Source organism: Haemaphysalis longicornis, unplaced genomic scaffold (assembly GCF_048455015.1).
Source record: "Haemaphysalis longicornis isolate Haplotype H1 unplaced genomic scaffold, Haemaphysalis longicornis Haplotype H1 scaffold_8, whole genome shotgun sequence".
NCBI classification, from domain to species: Eukaryota; Metazoa; Arthropoda; class Arachnida; order Ixodida; family Ixodidae; genus Haemaphysalis; species Haemaphysalis longicornis.
This window is the reverse complement of record NW_027526445.1, coordinates 105,154,576-105,177,278: the sequence shown is the minus strand read 5'-3', so window position 1 is coordinate 105,177,278 and position 22,703 is coordinate 105,154,576. Positions and strand designations below refer to the sequence as shown.

The 22,703-nt window shown below is 47.7% G+C and overlaps 1 protein-coding gene across 1 annotated transcript in view; it reads left to right on the top strand.

Annotated features, from left to right (window-relative positions):
• LOC144149607 (uncharacterized) overlaps window positions 1-10,377 on the top strand; it is a 32,745-nt gene extending 22,368 nt beyond the window's left edge. Inside the window, exons 6-8 of the mRNA XM_077681251.1 lie at window positions 127-288; window positions 5,236-5,358; window positions 5,880-10,377. Coding sequence (XP_077537377.1) covers window positions 127-288; window positions 5,236-5,358; window positions 5,880-10,307 — 4,713 coding nt within the window. The 3' untranslated portion in view covers window positions 10,308-10,377. The remainder of the gene's footprint in view (window positions 1-126; window positions 289-5,235; window positions 5,359-5,879) is intronic.
• Window positions 10,378-22,703: the final 12,326 nt, after the last annotated feature.

The window sequence follows — 22,703 nt, the reverse complement described above, 5'->3', positions numbered from 1 at the left end:
TTATTTGCGCACTGTCTGTGATATCTCACGACATTAGCGGTATATATGAGTAAATACAACATATAAAATAACTCAGTACATTTGGTTTATAAGCTTAACACTTCTACTTTACTTCCTCTTGACCAGGCTAATGGTGTTCACTATCTCCGACATCTTGGTGTGCCTACAAACAAGTTGCTCCTGGAAATTCAGTTTTCTGGACTGAATGACCCGCCCATTTCCAGCAGCATACATACCGTATCGCCATTGACAATTGGAAGAAAGGAAGATTTGGTCCCCTATTACGAGGTAAGTTAAATTTATAAGCAGTGACTCTAATGTATTTCAACTACGCTTGGAACAGGACCTCCGTGCAAAGTTTTATATATTTATTTCAAAAGAACCCTAAAGGCCCTCTAGGGAGGGAATTACATAGGGTAAGGGGGGTTACACTGGTGTCACAAAATCTACAAAAAGAACAAAATAAATACAAGAACTAAAAAAGGCAAATATAATTAACATCGCTAGAGTGAAACCAATTAGGAAAAATTTAGTAGAAACAATAAGAACAGCTTTTGGTACAGTAACTAATATGAACTACGCACAGTATTACTACACGGAATATTACCACGCGTCATTTGACAGCGCAAGAACTGAGGGAAAGGATGCAGTGAAATGATACACATTATACATTGGTATTTTTGGTCAAATCGTTAGTACTTTCCTGGTATTCGGTTTAATAACAATGTTTGATTGTATTATTCCAGTCTATTGTGGTACGAGGAACCAATGATTCGGCAAAAGCAAGGGTACTACATGTGATGCGTTTGATTCTACATGAATGATCTCGACGCGGACAAATGGCCGCGGGTTTACAGAATTCGTTACAAAGGGACACATGGTAGTTTAGTTTATGAAATAATGTTAAGCGAGATATGTTGCGACGATGCGAATAGTGCGGCTTTTTTATATGGTGAGACTAGTGGCTGCCGCGACGAATTAGGCGATCAAACAATAAAACCGAAAAGCGCCCAATATTTTCTTTTTGAGGAGAAAGTCTTACCTGTGGAGTACGAGATAAGGCTACGGTGTCTGTAGTTCTGAAACGTTGTCATAAAAATATTTTAGTGTTAGTATCGCTGCACTTATTTGCTCGCCATTTTCACTAGCAGCGTGGCTGATAATCTCTAATGCAATTTTCAAAACAATACTTAGACATTCGCGCATTTGTAACTTTGTTTCCGCCTGCAGTTTTAAACCAGCCTCAAGCCATATGCAGGGGTGGAAGGTGCCTACGCCAATTCGTGCGTGCACTAGAAGCTATGAACATCGGCGCGACAAAGGCTGCGCTGGGGGCAGAAACTAGGGTGTATAAGTCACAGCCGTCCCAGGCCCCACCTAACGTCAAGCGCGCCTACGCATGAGCCCGACTGTGGTCGCCCAAACTGACAGTGTCTCCAATAGAACTTGCTACATTGATTGGCTACAGCATTGAACGGAACTTACTGCTAGCGGTGCTGGTGCCGTATCCATGGCCGTTTTTTTCTCGCCTATTTTCATACATGAATTATACGCTTGGTCGTGAAAATGAAAAAAAAAAAACTCTACAAATCGATGTTTCGCGAGGCGGAGCTGCGCTTTGAGTTATGAGGCGCACCCTAGTGGAGCACTCATTATTTCCGTCCACGTAGAGATATGTTGAGAATGACAAAATTTGCACACCATTGTTTTCATTTTTGACCTACATCAAAAATGCTCCAATAACAAGGGTTAAACCCGCGTCATTGAAGTCAGCTGCGCAACGCCTCAACCAATTGGCCAACTTGGGAATACAATGACTTGCATTAAGCACATTCATTCTCCCTAGCTTTCCCGTGGTTGAAGTCAAGAACGAGAGAATTCCACGCGAAATACTGTTTTTTCCAACAAATAGCCAGTTCGAGTTAAAGCATCATAATGACGTCGAAATCTTCATAGCTTGAAGGCACGAAAAACAATCTTTCATTTGGGAGATAATGGAAGTTTTATCTCGCATTTTGTTTTTGCAAGTCAGCACCCCGGCCGATGTGTAACTTCTTCGTGCTTCCTGTCATTTTTAGACAGCCATAGATAATAAAAGGGACACCTCACAAAAGCCCCTTTCTTAAAGGGACCTAATTACCCATTTCAAGACAAACCAGAGCCTGTTACAGTTTCTAAGAAAGCCGTCGCCACCGCATTGACATTTCGCTATTTTCTGACGAGTCCACCAAGCGATTTATGACCCGGCCGCTGCCACTTGCGGTCCCACGCCAGAGTTTGGGCACTCAACGCGCCCGGTGCGAGATCACGCGGGACTTTCCCTCGCATACTTCCGAGACTTAGGACCAACCGCCGCCGGTTACGGCCGAAGCGCTAAGTGTGACCACCGCCCCCCAGAGGAAGAGCCTAGATAAACATTGACTCCAATCCACGCTGTGAAAGTGATTGGAAAGCAAAGCTATAAACAAGATCCAAAACAATTTTCCATGCGAAGTGACTTGAATTCGCACACGCGGCTCTTCAAAGAGTGAAACGAGAGATTCTGCCTGCCGTTATCTCGAATTGGCGGGGGCGGCGTCCCGAACGCAGCAGCATCAGCCACGGTGGTCTAGAGCGGAGGACGCCGCCACTGTAGCCCGGCCATGCGTCGGCACAAAGAAAACAGGAGGGAGCGTCTTTCCAAGGTTGAGGCAGTGGGACCTACCCGTCCCGATGTGCCAGCTCGTAGTTACACCACCCCGCGACACAAGCGCAGACACCGAACCAATTCGCCATGTGAGCTTAGTAATTCCCACTTACGGCAATTAAAATTAGTTAGTTTAGTAAGTTTGAGAATTCTGCAAAAGCTGAGGAACTTTTATAGTCGCTATTTATCAGAACCAGTTGCTCGTTTGGGCTTTTGTATAACCTCTTAAAACACAACCGAATTGTATTCGCCAATTTCGAAAATTAAACCCCATTTCTGGCACGCAGTGGGTAAAGGTAGCGCTTCTCTAGCGGCCAGATGTCTGTATGTCGGTTGCCCATGTTGTTTTTTCACCTTGCAAACCAATCCTTAACGTAGCTTTGCCGTACGAGCACTAAATACCGTCGGGTTCGGGTTACCGAGGACGTGCTGTCGAACAAGTTATTCAATCCAGGTGATGGAAGCGCGCAATTGACGCGAAACTGCGCCAAAACAAGCCCAAAACAACCGTAGCTAGAGCAGACGACAAAGCCGTACCTCCGACGCTTCCGCCGGCGAGCAGGCACCTCCACGTGGGGAACTCTGGGTAGAATTGCAGCACCATCTACACCGTGCTCCGTGACTTAAAATGCACACGAAGAAAGTGCCTCTATCTGCGGCGCGTCGCTCCACTCCGCCTCTCCAGGCTGGCTCTCACAGTAAGAGCCTCTACGCGAATGAGGGAAGAAAAGAAACATCGCCTGCCAGTCTTCGCAATTAGACGCTGCAAGCCCAAACTTAACCGACCCCATACCGCCACTTTCATGGTAACTGCAATCACAGTTAGTTCGTACTCACTGAGGCACGCACAGTCCTGAGGCCGTTGAGGAGGCATGAAACGCGGACACAAAGTTCAACAGAATGCGACGTAAATGCAATGCGCCTTCACGTGGTTTGCTTTGAAACTGTTCATGGTTGATAATATTGATAATTTGAAGGAAATCCGCGTTCTGGGAAGATCTGCTCGGTGGCCAAAGGAACTTCCTTGTAGGCCGCGGCAAGGAGGTGGTTGTGAGCCACTAACGCCATTTGGTGCCCATCAGCCAAATACCACAGCACAGCGGGCAGATGCACAGTAGCATGTTTTGAAAGACATTCCACACTCTTTCTGGATACATGATTGCGTTTGCACACGTTTTGGGAGTACTCTCAAGGCATCGTCACGCAAAACTTGTGAATATCGTAAATATCAGACAGCGTAAATATCGGACGTTTTGCGGCACATTACCAAAAGTGGATAAAGGCGAACTTTCTTGTTAACCAAACTTTTCAGGGTTCGCAGAACTTTCATCTGCCATGGCGGAATTGGCGCATGAACGCCATTTTTAAAAGCTTGCCATTTGAGGTTCATGTTGTACTGGTGCAGAGGAAGGAGGTGTTTCACAACAATTATCTAGAAAAAAATCGACGGATGTCGTCCTATTTTGTCGATGCAATTCGTGGTTTGAGTAACTATAAAGAAGAAACAAAACCTGCCACCACATCCCCATTTATCTAGAGCAGAGGTGACTTCCTTTTGCGACTTCAGATAATTTCCTACCCTCACCCCACTATCCTCCATGCCACGTACCCTGCCCTCTACTACTCTACGTGTAATATCTGTCCCCAACCCGGCACCTTGTACCACATGGCATGGGAGTGTCAGAAAGCCCAATGCCTTACCCCAAATCGTCACCCAACGTACGAGCAGTGGGCGGGCCAGCTGTCCAGCTACGACCTCTCAGTCCAGCGTAGCCTGGTGGAGAGGGCTTGGGCAGCCAGCGCGGACCAGGGATTCCCTACTAGGGGAGGCCCCCCACCGGGTGTGCTTCGAACCATCAGCGCCTGAAGCTCATCTACATAATTTTTAGCCACTCCACTCCACTCTTCCCCTTACTCATGCAAGAATGCTCACATCAAACAGGGTTTTCAAGTACCTCGTAAGCTGAAATTAGCACTGTTGTCTGTGGAGAAGCCTAGATTTGTGTTATAGCACTTAGGGTTCCAAGATCCATGAACTTCGAGACCTTCTCGTGGTTGCCACTTTTTGTAAATGTGCGTTTTATGACCATAGTGTCCTCGCAATGATAGTGCACCATGTCTTTGGGGCATAAATTGCAACAGTCTTGAAAACAGCCTATCACAACAAAAAACTGAAAGGTTGGGCTTCGGTCAGTTAATGCAGTGTTAATCTCCGAAAAGGCTGACCTGACACACTTTGGGACTTATAAAATTATCTGCTAGCGTCGAAGCTTCCCCGAAACTTCTCTTCGCGAATACCATCATCACCTAGTAGTTAAAGTGTTTCCCTTCAAAAACCGGCACTATGCCATGCCAGGTTTATGATTGGTACATCGCCCTTATATGTGCGGTTACTAATGTTTGCCTAATCAATACCTAATAGAATCATCGGGTTTACAAGAGTATTAGCAATTAGGAAAAAGAGTTCGCAGGCTAGCGTTCTGCTTTGGGAGGCATATAATTGTGTTGTTCAGCCTTTCAAGTGTGTGTTATTGTCTTTTGATTGATAGATCTGCGCCTCCATTCGCGAAGGAGCTTCCATCCACTGGGATGAGAGACAAAAATCACCTTACATAATCCTTGAGAATGGGCGTCGTCTCCATTACGAGGATACCGAGAGCGTTCGTCGTAAGGTAAGACTGACCTACAATTTTCATAAAAGACTTTCCCCTACACAGGCGCACAAGTCAGACTGAAACAGAAAACAGCGTTGTGGAGCCCTTGATGAATAATTGGTGTACGCATTTGAGCATGATATGCCATTGTTTATTGCTCATGTGCGACTGCTTTTTGCATCCCTCTTCCTCAATAGAATATTTCTTGTGAGGCCAGTAAAATCGGCTTTTAGCTTGTTCGGCTTCACTAGAGAAAGCTCTGTGCAATTCAAATTTTGGAAAAGCTTCTTCATAAAAATATCTATGTACGTTTTTTAGGGCGCATCTTTGAAATTTGCGTTCCAGGACTACTTCTGTGATACAAACATTCGGCCAGGGCTTATTCAATAAGCGAAGCTTATAACTAAAAAGCACAATGGGACCAAATAAATGCAATTTAAATGTACCGACTCAAAAACACCAGAAAGTATTTCATGTGCCTAGACAACACGCTACGCCCTTGTTGACCATGGTTGACAAAATTGGGTCATATATTTCAGGTCAAACAAGCAAGATCCCTAGGAATCACGGGAGTCGTCGGTTGGAGTGTTGACATGGACAACTTCAATGGTGTAAACACCACAAAAAATGATCTACTTAGGGCTGCATTTGAATCGATAATTCATACAGCTGAGAGTTCCACCTCCCATGAATTGTCATCTGGCTCACTGTATGAAGGTACAACACAGATGTATGCGGCGGATGAGGAAGCTACTGCTACCGCAACACGTTACTTTGATGAGACCACAGCTGAACCGCAGAACTATGAACGGACAATGGTTCCGATAAATACGTCCAGCACAGACGGCGGCATCACCAGTGAAAAACTCAGGACCTGGAATGACATTACTGGGGAATCGAATGCGACGTTTCAATATGAGGGGACGCATGAGGATTATACTACCACGGATGATTATTTCCCCGCGCAAACAACCGAAACGCCAGAGCCTGAAGAAAAAATGACTGCATTCAGCTCCTCTACGCGCGACGAAGACTTCATTACAGAAGGCAGTAGCACAGAGAATGACACAATTAACGAGTGGAATGCGACATCTCGTTATCAGCGGACGAGCGAAGATTTTACCTCCACTGACGAATATTTCCACGCAGTAACTACCAAAACACCAGACCACGAGAGCACGACTGCATTCAGCTCTTCGCACGATGACAACTCCACTAACGATAACTTGAGCACAAATAACTACAGAACTGACGAATGGAATGGGACATCTCATTACACGGAGAAGCACGAGGATTTTACTCGAACGGATGATTATTTCCGGGCACGCACAACCGAAACACCAGAGCAAGAACAAAACATCACTGCATTGAGCTCCTCTTCGCACTACGACGACTTTATCACAGAAGGCATCACCACAGAGAATGACACGATTAGCGAGTGGATTGCGACATCTCATTATCAGCGGACGGGCGACGATTTGACCACCACTGATGATTATTTCCAGGCAATAACTACTAAAACACCAGAGCACGAGAGCACGACTGCATTCATCTCTTCTTCGCACGATGACGACTCCACTAACAATAACTTTAGCACAAAGAACTACAGAACAGACGAGTGGAATGGGACATCTCATTACACGGAGAAGCACGACGATTATACTACCACCGATGATTATTTCGCAGCGCAAACAACCGAAACGCCAGAGCATAAAGAAAACATTACTGCATTCAGCTCCTCTACGCGCGACGAAGACTTTATTACAGAAGGCAGTAGCACAGAGGATGACACGATTAACGAGTGGAATGTGACATCTCGTTATCAGCGGACGGGCGAAGATTTGACAACCACTGACGATTATTTCCACGCAATAACTACCAAATCACCAGAGCACGAGAGCACGACTGCATTCAGCTCTTCTTCGCACGATGACGACTCTACTAACGATAACTTTAGCACAGATAACTACAGAACTGACGAGTGGAATGGGACATCTCATTACACGGAGAAGCACGACGATTATACTACCTCCGATGATTATTTCCCCGCGCAAACAACCGAAACGCCAGAGCATAAAGAAAACATTACTGCATTCAGCTCCTCTACGCGCGACGAAGACTTTATTACAGAAGGCAGTAGCACAAAGGATGGCACGATTAACGAGTGGAATGTGACATCTCGTTATCAGCGGACGGGCGAAGATTTTACCACCACTGACGATTATTTCCAGGCAATAACTACCAAAACACCAGAGCACGAGAGCGCGACTGCATTCAGCTCTTCTTCGCACGATGACGACTCCACTAACGATAACTTTAGCACAGAGAACTACAGAACTGACGATTGGAATGGGACATCTCATTACACGGAGAAGCACGAGGATTTTACTCGCACGGATGATTATTTCCGGGCACGCACAACCGAAACACCAGAGCAAGAAGAAAACATCACTGCATTGAGCTCCTCTTCGCAATACGACGACTTTATCACAGAAGGCATCACCACAGAGAATGACACGATTAGCGAGTGGATTGCGACATCTCATTATCAGCGGACGGGCGACGATTTGACCACCACTGATGATTATTTCCAGGCAATAACTACTAAAACACCAGAGCACGAGAGCACGACTGCATTCATCTCTTCTTCGCACGATGACGACTCCACTAACAATAACTTTAGCACAAAGAACTACAGAACAGACGAGTGGAATGGGACATCTCATTACACGGAGAAGCACGACGATTATACTACCACCGATGATTATTTCGCAGCGCAAACAACCGAAACGCCAGAGCATAAAGAAAACATTACTGCATTCAGCTCCTCTACGCGCGACGAAGACTTTATTACAGAAGGCAGTAGCACAGAGGATGACACGATTAACGAGTGGAATGTGACATCTCGTTATCAGCGGACGGGCGAAGATTTTACAACCACTGACGATTATTTCCACGCAATAACTACCAAATCACCAGAGCACGAGAGCACGACTGCATTCAGCTCTTCTTCGCACGATGACGACTCTACTAACGATAACTTTAGCACAGATAACTACAGAACTGACGAGTGGAATGGGACATCTCATTACACGGAGAAGCACGACGATTATACTACCTCCGATGATTATTTCCCCGCGCAAACAACCGAAACGCCAGAGCATAAAGAAAACATTACTGCATTCAGCTCCTCTACGCGCGACGAAGACTTTATTACAGAAGGCAGTAGCACAAAGGATGGCACGATTAACGAGTGGAATGTGACATCTCGTTATCAGCGGACGGGCGAAGATTTTACCACCACTGACGATTATTTCCAGGCAATAACTACCAAAACACCAGAGCACGAGAGCACGACTGCATTCAGCTCTTCTTCGCACGATGACGACTCCACTAACAATAACTTTAGCACAGAGAACTACAGAACTGACGAGTGGAATGGGACATTTCATTACACGGAGAAGCACGAGGAGTTTACTCGCACGGATGATTATTTCCGGGCACGCACAACCGAAACACCAGATCATGAAGAAAACATCACAGCATTCATCTCTTCTTGGCACAACGACGACTTCACCACAGAAGACATTAGCACAGAGAATGATACGATTAACGAGTGGAATGCGACATCTCATTATAAGCCCACGGGCGAATCTTATGCCACCACTGATGGTTATTTCCTCGCAATAACGACCGAAACACCACAGCCCGCAAACACCACTGCATTCAGCTCTCATTCTCACGACCATGACTTTACCAAAGAAGAATTTACCACAGAGCAAAACACATTTAACGAATGGAATGTGACATCCTATTATGAGGGGCCTCACGAAGATTATACTACCACTGATGATTATTTCCCGGCACAAACAACCGATACACAAGAGGTCGAAATAAACAGTACTTCATTCAGCTATTCTCCTCAAGACTACGGCTTCACCACGGAAGAGTTTAGCACAGAGAATGGCACAATTAACTTGAGGAATGCGACATCCAAATATGAGCCGACGCGCGAAGCTTATACCACTACTGTCGATGATTTGGTGGCACGAACAACCGGAACACCAGAGCACGAGAACACGACTTCATTCAGCTCATCTTTTCACGACGATGACTTCACTACAGAATACTTAAGCAGAGAGAATGGTACCATTAACGAGTGGAATGTTACCTCTGAATATGAGCGCACGCACGAAGCTTATAATACCACTAATGATTACTTCCCTGTAGTAAGGAACGAAACAGTGGAGCACCAAGAAAATATGACTACATTCAACTCTTTGCCCGACTACGAGTTCACTACAGAAGACGTTAGTACCGAGAATGACACAATTAACGAGTGGAATGCGACATCTCTATACGAGCCCTCAAGCGAAGCTTATACTAGTACTGTTGATTATTGGCCAGAAACTACAACCGAATCTCCGAAGCAGGAAGAAAACCTGACTGCTTTCAACTCTTCTTCGTTTGGCGCCGACTTCACTACAAAATCATTTAGCACAGAGAATGACACAAAGGACGAGTGGATTTCAACATCCCCATACGAGACGACGCACGAAGCTTACACTAGCACTGGCGATTATTTCCCGGCAACAACAACTACTGCAGTTGTATCCACGACGGCTTCCACTTTGAGCAATGACCAGCAAAGTGCTGACTGGAGGTGCAAGAACAAGACGTTGACAAGTGTACCGCACGAGTCCGATGGTGGATTTTTTTATCGCTGCTACAACGGAATGGCGCTTCTTCGAAAATGCGGTGAAGGGCAGCGTTTCAACTTCACTTTAGGACGGTGTAATATGGTTCCTTCAGAAATCGGAAACACGTCAGTGGGCCAACAGTCGCCACTAAGCCATGTACTTATGAAATTTTTCGGCGACCTGGCGTCCGGCAAAGCAAGGCTAGGAAAGGACGAAAAACTGGACGTCAATGTTAACTACAGCTTTAGTTTGAATGGCAAGAAGTGATGAATTACATTCCGAATAAATAAAAACTGTTTGCATAAATAATTGAAATAAATTAGGTTCTTCAGTGTGTCTCGTCTTGTCCTAATGACACGGCTTAGTCATACAGCATCACATTGTACGGAAGGAGGTATGTTAATCTTTCGTGCGTGCTGAGCACGAGGTCGCGGGTTCGATTCCCGGCCCAGGCGGACGCTTTTCTGATGGAGGCGAAAAGCAAAAACCTCGTGTGTACGAGATTTCGGCGCACGTTAAAGATCCCCAGGTGGCCAAAATTAATCCGAAACCCCCCACTACGGCGCGCCTCATCGCCTGCGTTGCGTCGGCGCGTTAAACCACACAATATAATCTAATCTTTCGTCGGTAATTTCCACACGTGTTAAACTGTTCAAAAATGACGGAGAAGTGAATAACTAGCCTATAACAGTTTCTTTCTGTGTGTTTCGATGGGAATACGGTTATAACAAATTCACCGCCTATGGGTATTTATACAGAAGTGATATACCGTGATGAAACCGCAAAATTAACGAAATTCATTCCCTCTGTGCTACTCTAACAGGCATATTTCTGTTGTACAGAGGGAAAACATATTTGTGTTGTACAGAGATAAACAGAGGCATTAAGGTAAAAAACCGAAGTTGTAATTTTAGTTGCCATCTGAGAGGACAGAAACTGAACGTTATTACCAAAAAATATACTTGGGCGTACACTGGTGTGAATATGTATGATTGTATTCGTGTATATATGCATGTGTTTATGTATGCATACAAAGAAAAGCAGCGACAGGATTCGGGTTAATAAGTAGCAGTAAACACGGATAACTGTTCATATTGGTAAGGGTATAGAGCGAATAGAGGAGAGTAGTTGATTCGAAGTGATTTATTTGGTGAGTGCAGTAACAATAAACCAGTTTCTTCGACGTCCCACTCTACGGTTGCAATTTCATCGGAGTAGTTTGGATGTGGATGGGCTGCAGTGCGGATGGGAGGAGATGGTGACGCATTTCAACTGGAACTAAACTTTTGTAACTGCAGTAAATTTTGGTGGCAATGCATGATTTTTTCTTGAGGGACGCCCACACGGCACAGGCTCCGACGAAGTCAGTTCGGCAACATAAATATCCTTCAATGTTTACATGAGCACCATGTTACAGGCCTTGACCTTCACCCCTCAGGTGGAGGAAAAGAAAAAGAACTTTCCTTTGCTGCCTGATATCCAAGCATCACTGAAGACAAGTAGGACTACGTTCGTGAAATCGTAGATGTAGTACTCTTTGAACTAGAAATACCAGCTGCAAAATCGGGGGCAGTCATCACTCTAAGAAGACGAGGAGTGCTGGGCACTCTGTCTAGGAGTAAATCTTTTGTCCCATATTTCACACCCTTTGGAAGCATAGGGCTAATCTTCCGAGGAGTAGCGCGTGGTGGCCAAACGAGAGGCGAAACACTCCTCGTGGGATTTACTTGCTGCTTTCGAAGCGGAGTACTTGAACCCTGCGTGGGAATCGCTATGCCGTCTCCAAGGCAGCGTTCCGTCACTCCCTTCTGGCGTGAATAAGCTCTATTGGTTTCGGCGTTCCTGGATACTGCAGACGGGTACTACTACTCTCTCTTGGAAAGCATCTCGTCACGCCTCAAGAGCGTTTTGATATTCCCCGCGAGACAGCGTGTTGTCGCTCCGCCTGCGACTAGCACCCCCCAAACCCCCCCCCCCCCCCATCCCCACGATGGTATTATAGGCAGTTACAAGCAAACAAAACAGGACAAGCTATTTTGAAACATGGAAAAAAAAGAAAAAAAACAACGTCAGACTTTATTTAAAAAAAATACCACAAAATCGGTTCATTCTGCAATTTCACACAAAAAGCAATTTATTTTCAATTAAAATATCACAGCATAAAAACGGTTCTTACTCCACATGCACACAGGAGACGTAGCGCCTGTTTAGGATACACACAAGAAAAATTCACAAATAAAAAGGCAGCCAAGCAATTGAAAACACTGAAATACAAGCAATAAATTAAGACAATAAAAATGACGATTGACATCCACAAATAAAAAGGTACTGGCATTAGCACGAAACGCTTCAGTAGAAATACAGCAATGGGAGAATAGTTAACACTATTAACATAAAACAAAATGGTCTTAGTACATCAGTGAGTGCTTCATATGGACTGGAGAGCCAGAACTTATATAGCACACATAAAAACATCTACAAATAAATTTTGCGAAACAAAAATGTGGGTCTAATACAATTCAGCGTGGATTACTATTAACATATTACAAGCTGCAATCAACACAAAGATACAAAGCCATTGACACTGGAACTTTGCAACAGGAAACCGCAGGAAACACACCCACTGGGTTTTTTAGGCGGGTGGTTCTCAAATGAGGATGCGCTAGTAAGATTTAAAAAAGGCATAACTTGTATTAAAAACAACACGTTCGAGCTGACTTCTTCATAATGTTGGTGGCGGCCTTCAGAACAGTACCGACCAGGGCACCGTGCTTGAGCCGAAGTAACAGAACGTGCGCTTCGCCTTTGAAGCGTATTACGCACTGAACAGCCAAAACACAGACAGCAGCAATGGAAACCCATCCACGATGTCCAGGGATGCGACGAGAAGTGTATTGAATGCGACGACCACTCCTGCTGACGCCTCGGGGATTTCTCTCCCTCTCTCTCTCTCTCACTCTCTCTCAAAAAAAAGAATCTTCCGGCAAGTAGCGTCTTCCTGTGGTTCCTACATAGGCAGAAAAAGCAGGACAGCAAAGATATGTTCTACAATGAAAAAAAAATTAACGAGTTTGACAGTTAAACGAGGTTTATTGGGTGATAGATTAGTTTTTGCGCCGAGCGCACGCACTAAACCCGTATTGAAATGCAATACTGCTTGGCGCAGTCACCAGTCCAGATGCGAGTGTGCGGTGACCTTGGATGCAGCCACGCTCATTGTGCCACTTGGCCAATGTCATGTCAGACAGCGCGCCCTACAGCTGTCTGCCTACGCACTGCGCCCCAAACCCATTAGTGCTTACGTGTCCGCAGATCCTATTGTTTACCCCACTATCCTTCCCGGCATTTAAACATTGCACAAAATTTAAGGAAAGATAACTCGTTTTGTAAGGTTATAATCGCTGATGAATTTGCATTGGATTTCGTCCTCAGCTGACTGCAACGTACGGCCCATTATACGTACACTATTACTTCGTGGAAAAGTTGCTAATGGGTCATATAGCTACGGTTTTCTTCATTCTCGAGTACGCTTCGTTGCATGCACGCTGCAGATCGTAACATTTGATGAGAACCAATAAACTGGTTATTGAACAATCAGAACGCTCTAAAATTAAAGGGGTAGCCACATGCAGCGACGGCGACAATCGACGCGAAAAAAGTATTGCAATGGGTACAACAAACAGTGTCGGCGACAGCGACAAACGAAAAAAAGTAATATATTCCTGTGAATGCCCTTCGTCGTCGTAGCTGCCGCTCGCTTATGGGCTGCTTCTGGGCGGGAATAAGCCCCGAAGGCGACGGCCCGTCGCCTGCCGGAGTGGCCACCGTCAGCGGCCTCTGCAAAAAATTTTCGCTTGTCTGTGTCACCCACAATACCTGTTTGCTGTACACACTGAGCGAGGTTTCTCGCGTCGCTCATCGCCTTAGACGCATGTAGTTACCCCTTAACAGTGCGGGGCGTACGCCCCGAAAAGTCCCATTTCCGTCCATCCTGCCCTCGATCAAAACGCAAAAAACCTGTCTGAACAGCATTTCAGTCTGCTGCTGAACGCGCGGTGGTCACTAAAATTATTGCAATTTTAGTGACCGCCACGTGCTAGACGCGCTTCTAACACTCAGCCTATTGCACGCAATTCTTTGGAGCCGCGCAGCTAGCCACAGCTACTACACGGCAGCCACTCTAACCCTAGCCTCCGAGCTAAGAGTAAAGGGTAGCGCTGCGACTACTGACGCGACGGTGCTTCTTACCTGCGAAAACATTAGGCTAGGATACCAGCACTTCACGAATCACCGGGATTTAAACGGTGCAAGAATCGACGGTGTTTTCACACGGGTGCAAAAGCCGCCCTTCAAATCTAAGAAACGGTCAAAAGGAGTCACGAAAACGTTAGGCCTAACCGCTTCCACGGACCGAAGTTACGAGAGCAACTCTGCTTCGCTAAATACACAAGATAAGAATTCCAGGTTAACTAATGGCTTACCTCCACTTCCCGCCAGCGTTTCTTCTTCCGGTAGATAAATCAAAGGTCGTCATCCCAAGATCCCAAGCTTAAGGCGCGAAGCCTGCAAAGGCAGCGACTGCACTCCGGCTGTCCCGGCCAATTGCGCGCGCATAGCTTGTGGTCTCTACCTCACAATATGCACCACCCTAGCATTGCATAAGGCATGCACTCATGCACATTGCGAGGAGCCACCGCGGGTTCGAGCTATTTGAGAACGCTCACGGAACTGAGACGCCGTCGCGCCAGCTAAACACCGCCTCTGTTGGGCAGGTGGAGTAGGGGGCGACGAAGGAATAAGCCCAGTGTAGTACATCAGAAGGCGTTTATTCGCGCCAACCCCTTCAGTTACATTTCAACATCCCCGTGGGTGAAAAGGGGCGATGGGCGATCTGGCGCCACGCGCAAGTGTGCGCGTCCTCGGTGCGCTGAACCGGTGGGCTCAGCAATAAGGGCAAAATCTGGGGTGCTGGCCGATGGGCTCGCAATAGAAAGACACTGTCCTTTCGTTCCCAGGCGCGTACCGCACGGAGCGATCGTCGAGTGTCAGGTACGGCTAATATGTGAGTGAACGGACTGAGGATCAACCGAAGGCACGGGCCGGCAGCCGGAAGGGCTAGCGGGCTTAGAGCCGGCGCAAAAGAGCTGCGACCGGGTGGTGAGGAAATAGTTACGCACCTTCGGCTGTCCTCCTGAGCGTCTCCCCGAACGGACCCCCGCGCAGGGCGCGCGTTCGCGTCCTGGCGAGGGTGGTGTTCGGGCATCGTTCAAACGGGCCAATGAGGTGAGGTTAGCTCCAACACCAGGGCGGAGCCCCCGCTGCGTGACAGTGTTTTATCGCCGCAACGGCTGCAGGAGTTTTAGAAGACGGCTCGGCTCTACACAGCGGCGCCGAGACGAGCCGGCAACTCGAAGGACACGAAGGAGAAAGGGGGAAAAGAGCCGCGCAATGCCTCGGGCGCCAGGACCCCACAAGCTACACAGTGCACATAGTTCCGGTATCGGCCTCTGCTCCGCCGCAGCTGTGATGTCCGTTCGAAATAAAAACTAGTTCCACGCATGTACGCACGCACGAACGAACTAATATACGGCTTGCTGACATTTTCGTCATCTAACGCTGACGCACAGGCATGCAAGCAGTTATCGAACACGCGTCACACTGCGTTCAAGCAAGTATGACGATAAGGGCAGGTCAAACTTCCCATGTTGTGCGAACCGTCTCCGAAGCTTCGGATAATTCTAGCGCCGAGAACGCTGGCGCCGAGAAGGCGAAAACGAAAACAGACACCGGGAGCCTGCTGAGGGGCCAAGACCGGAGCACGAAACACCTGAAACCTCCACCGTCGCAGCGAACGCGGCCGGATGTTCCAACGAGCTATGCTTTGGAGTCTGGCGTGGGGCGTGCGTGTGCTGTTCGCCGAGGAGAGTCACCCCACGCCTGCGCACCGCGTCAGACGTTTTCTCTCCGTGCTCTTCTATCCTGATCCACTGTAACCTCAGTTTTCTCAATAATTACACCTTTAATTCTCAAAACCTAGTTTCTCCTATTCGATGCGAGCTCGCGTCGTACTGTGTTCAAGCAAGTACGACGATAAGGGCAGGTCGAACTTCCCATGTTGGATAAGGCGTCTGTTTGAAAGTCCACTTCGTGCGTAGCACTTGTCTACAAAGCGCAGCCCTGTATTCTGCGCGTTGTCCCAAGATCTGGCGCGATCAGTCGTTGCTCGCCCGGTCCTTGAGGGTGCACCGCCTGTGTCGGTTTTCACCGTAGACGCGAGATCGCGTGGCGGAAAATCCGCCGTGGTAGTACGCCGTATCTTCGTCGGGCTGAACTACGGAGACGCGGCGTCCACCACCGCGCCTCCGCTGGGATGTCCTCAGTGTAATCGGCGTAATCGCTGAAATCGGCGCGCAGTATTCTTTCCTCCGTGGTGCGCACCGTTTATGATGCATAGTCTGCCAACTTTTTAAATGTCGATAACTAAGCTATGACAGAGGAAAAACAAAACAAAGAAACAAAACCAAATCGAGACATGCGTTTTTTTAGTTTTGTTAAGCTTGCTCCATTCATGTCACTGAGCGCTGCGAGCAATCGTTACACGAATTCATATTCTTGCTCGTTTAGAATGCGCGGCGGAAGTAGTCGGGCGCTTTTGACACAACTGCTTTATATAATATATACGTATGCAAATAAAACATCGCTGATGAGTTGGTGTGCGTAAATGGTAGGAGTGCATCTCCATGCTTACTCCCGCACTGGACAAGAATGAAATTGCAATTTTAGTCCTCGTACTGGATGCAGGAGACGATGTGCAGTTTACTCTTCACTGGTGCGGAGCTGAACTGGGGCTGCACTCCGCCGCGCACGTGAAGAGTACACTGTCAGTTTTGCTCTTACTCCTCATGGGAGCGAACATTGCATCCGACTCCCCGCAGCTTTCGAGGGGAGCGCGCCAACGCTTGCAGGAGTACAATGACTGTTGGACTCTTCAACTACTCCCCCAATTTCTTAGAGTGATGACATGAACAGGTGGGCTACGGTTACGTATACAGCGTATACCAAAACCAGGAAAAGCCAGACAGACGTCAAGCACTCCGCGTCTGGTGTGTACACTCTCCTTAATCCCCTGCGCATTTAGAGCTTTATCCCCATGCATGGTAATCAAGCGGAACAGGTGCCATCAACAGTAATTGGAGCACGGGAGCTGTGGTGGAACCGCATAGGAGCGCCGTAAAGGTACACCGGCGGTAAACGAAAGGAGCAGAACATGCATGCGCACCTGCCGACGGTGATAGCCCATCTCTACTTCTCAACTTCCTTCTTTCAATGCGCTTCCAGCATTATTCGCAACATACTGGTCTCATCGATGGCGCTCATAAGAGAGGCGGTATCTGGCAGCGTCGCTCACACCCTTTCAGCTCACGCGAGCGGCTGTAGAAGCGTAGCAATGGCGGGGATCTGTGGCGACAGTCTTTATCTAATATTTTTAGGTGGTACTGACCAACACAGTGTGCTACCGACGCCCTGAAGCGCGCGGCTCATTGCACGTATGTAACTTCTTCTTCAAAAAGAAGGAAAAGAAGTGGACAGTGGCACAAAGCGCTATCCATATCCAGCATTAATGACTCTGAATTAAAAATCTGTATGTAAACATATATCTAGCTGTCGTGGTTGAATGAGAAACACATTGTTCATATCTTGCATGTTTCATGTCCAACGTTCTTCCACTACGTAACATCTTTGGGCAGGTGTGGGGATTACATTCCGGTACCTCTGCCCTTTTGGAGGCCGCTCTCAGTGGACGGCTACTTTGAGCATGATACGAGGTGAAAATAAACAGGGAAGTTGTTGCCGCGGCAGATGAAGGTGGGCTCGGTGTAGACTGTCCGCGGAACACGCTGCATCCAAGGTGACAGCGGTGAGGTGGTTGCAACGACATCGAACGAGAGGGACACAGCGAAAATGGTCGAGGTTGCAGCTTCCTGACATGGCTCGCACACCATCGATGAATCTGTGCACACGGATACGATGCAAAGCTGGGTACAAGGATAGTGATGATGACTTCCCATCCTCGCCAAAGACGTTCCGTGGTGGAATGACAAAGGCCGCAAATGTATGGACATGTGAACGATCTGTTTCCAATTTGGGCGAGCAGGTACAGCTGATTTAGCGTGTTACGTGTTATTACACATTATCCGTGATGCAAGCGCATGACTCTTCGTGCCACCGTCCGCCGCTTTGTGCATAGGGCGAATCACAATTGGGAACTGAGGGGTTAAGGAAAATTTACACCATCTTCCCGCGAGGGGAACCATGGGTAGATGCGACGCATCGTGGGTTTCCGTTGCGTTTCCGTTATGTTAGCATGTCCATCGCGATAGCAGGCCTGTTAGTCTCCAGTCAAAGCATCGGTGGTCAGCGGATGTCATCGGTGCAGCGGCGCGGTGGAACGGCGGCGGTACGACTGAATGGAGCGGCGCAGTTACCGCGTTTATATGTAGCGGAATGAGAGAGAGCAGCGCATGCGCATGTGTTTAACCCAGCGCTAACGCGCGCTGACACACAGCTGGCACGGCGACGGGAGCGAGCGCTAGCGAGCGCGAAACGCAGATGGCGGTGCGGTGAGAGAGAGGCGTTAGCGCGCAGCTGGCGCGGCGAGGAGAATGGGGGAGAGACGTGCGGACTACGCCGACTACGTCGGACAAGGGGAGTTAAAGAGATGCGGCGCATCTAAAAACAAAGAAAGCAAAGCGTAAAGTGAACAGTCAAGAACTCCAAGGAACGCATAAGGGACGTAGCCCTTAATTTGAAGCGAGAGCTGTCATAGAGGGGGTCGATGGCGTCATCTCAAGAAAAAATTTCCTCCAATCCACGCTGTGGAGGTGATTGGAAAGCAAAGGTACAAACGACACCCCCAACGATTGCCCGTGCGACGTCACTTGAATTCATACACGTAGCTCTGCTAAGAGTAAAAACAGAGATTCTGCCAGCTGTTACCAGGATTTCGCGGGGCGGAATCCCGAACGCAGCAGTGTCGGCCACGGCCGGGCTAAAATCGCGGACGCCGCCGCTCTAGCCCGGCCGTACGTCGGAAGGAAGAAAAAGGAGGGGAGCCTCTTTCAAGGGTGAGACCGTGGAACCTATCCATCCCGATGTTATAGCTCGGGGCTGTACCACCACGCGACACAAACGCAAACACAGAAACAATTCGGTATGTGAGCTTAAGATTCCCATTTACGCCGATTAAGATCAGTTAGTTTAGTAAGTTTGAGAATTGCGAAAAAGCTGAGGGAACTTCTATAATCGCTGATTATCAGAACCATTTGCTCCCTTCGCCTTTTGTAATACCTACATTTTCCTTTCCCTCCTGGAAACCAATCCTTAACGTATTTTTGCCGTACGACTACTCAATTCTGTCGGGTCCGGGTTACCCAGAAGTTGCTGTCGAACAAGTTAATCAAGCCGTACGAAGGAAGCGTGCAACGGACGTGAAGCTGTGCCAAAACAGGCCCAAAACAAACGTCGCTAAAGCAGGCTACAAAGTCGAACCACCGACGCGCCCGCCGGCGAAGAGGCACCTCCGCGCGGAGAAAGCGTGTAAATTCGCCGCGCCATTTACAGTGTGCTCCGTGAGTGAAACACCTTCCTCCCCCCCGCGCCGCCGCGTCCTCCGCGTTGGGAGTTTAGTGCACGTGGGCAGGTCGAACCGTTGGCAGGTAGAGGTAGAAAGCTTTGCTCTAAGACTTGTTTTCCCCAAGAGACCGGTTTGTCGACCGCGAAGCGCTCTGATCAGATCCAGATAAACGCGGAGCGTGCGTGAAACCCGATTTTCATTGTGTGAACAAGATTACTTGAAGATCTCAAAAAACACCGTTCTACATTAGACAACAAGTGCGCCAATAATCAAAAAGGAGTACGATAAACCACGTACTGGCCTATATTATCTGTTCGAAGTTGTGTTTACTTAGCGCAGGAAAAATCTTCTCATGTATTCGTTATTTGTTTTCAATTTAGTTCTTTGAAGGCCTGACGATCGACTGCGCGCACTTTTAGGAAGGTTGGAGGCACATTTGGCGAAGGGGTTACCATAGTTTTGACTCAATTTTAATGTGAGAAAGCTTTCGCGCTCCTGTAAACTTTTAAACAGGGATAGCGAAGTTCTCCCATCTTCGCCTGCACAATTTTTGAACTACGTTTGAAAGACAAAAACAGAGCAAGAGAAGAAAAAGAATTTAACAACGAAACTAGAAAAATACGTCCTCCGCATGTGTCAGACCGGCATCAGAAAAATACTCGGATGTATACTCTGAATGTTACGTGTGAATGAGAGAATATTATGTTTTGTCGTTATTGCTAAACTTGTCTTTTCATGTAAACAATGGGAATAAATTATTGTTTTTAAAGTTTTTTCTCACACCGGTCAAAGAGAAATTGATTCTGAACAGAGACAATTCTCCTTGGGTATTCCTTTTATTCCGAACAGAGCAAACGAAACACCGTTTTTTTAGGGTAGAGCCTAATGCTTGTGATCCAAGCGCTAAACCCTTGCGTAGAGCTCCGATAATTTTTTTCCCGGGTAACTCTTAAGTTTCATCACTTTCCTGGTAACACTTTCTGGCAAAGTTGGACTTCAGGTAATGCGAATGCGACCATGCCTGTGACGATGTGCCGTTGGCACCTTTTGTTATCAAAATCTGCTCTGCCTCAAAATGCTGCCATTCGCGTTCAAATGTACAGTCTTTGCCAAAATTTTGTAGGCCACAGACCGCGGCCGGAGCAGGCGTGCGTACCAGCAGGGGTGCTGCGGTTGCCGCTGTCAGCTGGTTCCGTGGCGGCTGCGAGCGAGGGTAACTTTCGCTCTTTCTTTTGTAGTGTGGCTGGCGCTATAATTGCAGCGCGTGGCCGGTTTTTCAGTGCCGGCACTTCGCTTCAACGCATGCACCTCGCGCCAAACCACGAAAGCAAGAGCGAAAGTACCCTTTGCTCTTTGTAGTCCCGCAACCAGCCCAAGGCGGCAAACGGAGCACCCCTGCTGGGCCGCACGCCTGCTCCGGCCTCGGTCGCCGTGGCCTACAATATTTTTACAAAGACTGTGATACGCAGTAAGAGTGCTCATCAGGCCTGGATAAGTTTATCCTGTAGAACATCGAGTGGCAATCAGCTTCCCAGTCCGTCTGCGATGAGAAAGTGACGTTTAGGGCGGAGTGTGTGGGGTTCGCGGATATAATGGGCTGTATCATTCGGCTACTCAGACAGAACACGAGCACCACAGCCGTGGTGTCGCGTGGATGCCGCTGTTGGTCCAATCGACTCACCGGAAGGTGTCAGAGACGAGCTCGGACGCACGCAGTCTTGGAAGTACGCTTTACTCCGCAGTCAGTCAAATGTATTCCAAGTACTAAGCGAGGAAAATTAATTGTAGCAGGAATTTAGCTTGTCGCCGTTGACGTGCACATTTCACGATAGCGGGCACGTTCATTACTTGCGTGGCTTAATTTGCCGAGCTTGGTTGGGTGATGCAACTTTAACATGGGGCAGTGCTCACCCATCACGGAGAGATGAAGGAACGAACACTCTGTTCCGTGAACTTCATGTCTCGCGCGTCAGCAATTAGTGCATAAAGTTAATGACCGCTACGGCGCGGCTAAACCAACATTGCTCACACTATTTCGGGGGTTCGTTACTAGCGTCAGTTTGATCCTCTACAACGAATGAGGCGTCTTAATATTCTGTAAAAATCCCTAGCTAGCTTGAATGTGTAATCAGTGGACGCACTTCTGATATTAAAGGGAACCCAATTATCGCTTCAAGCGTTTAGCGGTATCACAAATGTGACGCTCCTTCGTGGCGGGCTCTCTGCGGTTGAATGTTCACAGCTGCCGAAGTCGACGTGGAAATTTGTTGCACGCGGAGGCATTTCCTGCGGCATAAATGCTCCATTTGACTCGGAATTCTGGTTTTGTATACCCTGTTGACGTATGTAATCAATAAATGTGTTTCCCAAACTCGGATAAAACAAGAAAATCGAGGAGGAAGACAAGACAAATAATAATGAAAGGGACACGAAAGGCTGAATAAAATTTTGTTTTAACTGAAAGATCATCCGTTTCGTAGCTATCTGGGCTTTTGTTCAGCGAGCAACGATGCGTTCCTCGCTGAGAAATAAGTAAAGGTGGTGTTTCTCTCACCCGCTCCCCTTTCATTTTTTCGTGACGTGCAATTGCGTCACTAAGTAGGAGCGAATCCCGGCCGGCGTGCTCACTTTGGGGACTCGGGCGGCGGCGCGGGGCGGCGGCGCAAAGAGAGAGAGAGAGATAGAAATAAACTTTATTGCGATTCGTAGTTAGGAGGGGGCGGTGACCGGTAGTTGCAGTTTGCCGGTGACCAAGGCAGCCCGTTCCGTAAGACTTGTTTGCATCTGCGGGTCGGAGCTACCCAGCACCGCCTCCCATTGCTCGATGGTACGGATTAATGGGAAGGGGTCGTTTTTGCATACCCACATGGTATGGATGATGATGTCTTTCAAGCCACGTGCGGGGCAGTTGGGGGACTGATACAGTGTTGGATGAATTAGGTGCAGTTTGGCGCGACAGGGCAAAGTGTTTGTTTGAATGAGGCGCCATAAGCGTTCTTCAGAGTGAGAGAGGGCAGGATGAGCCGGCG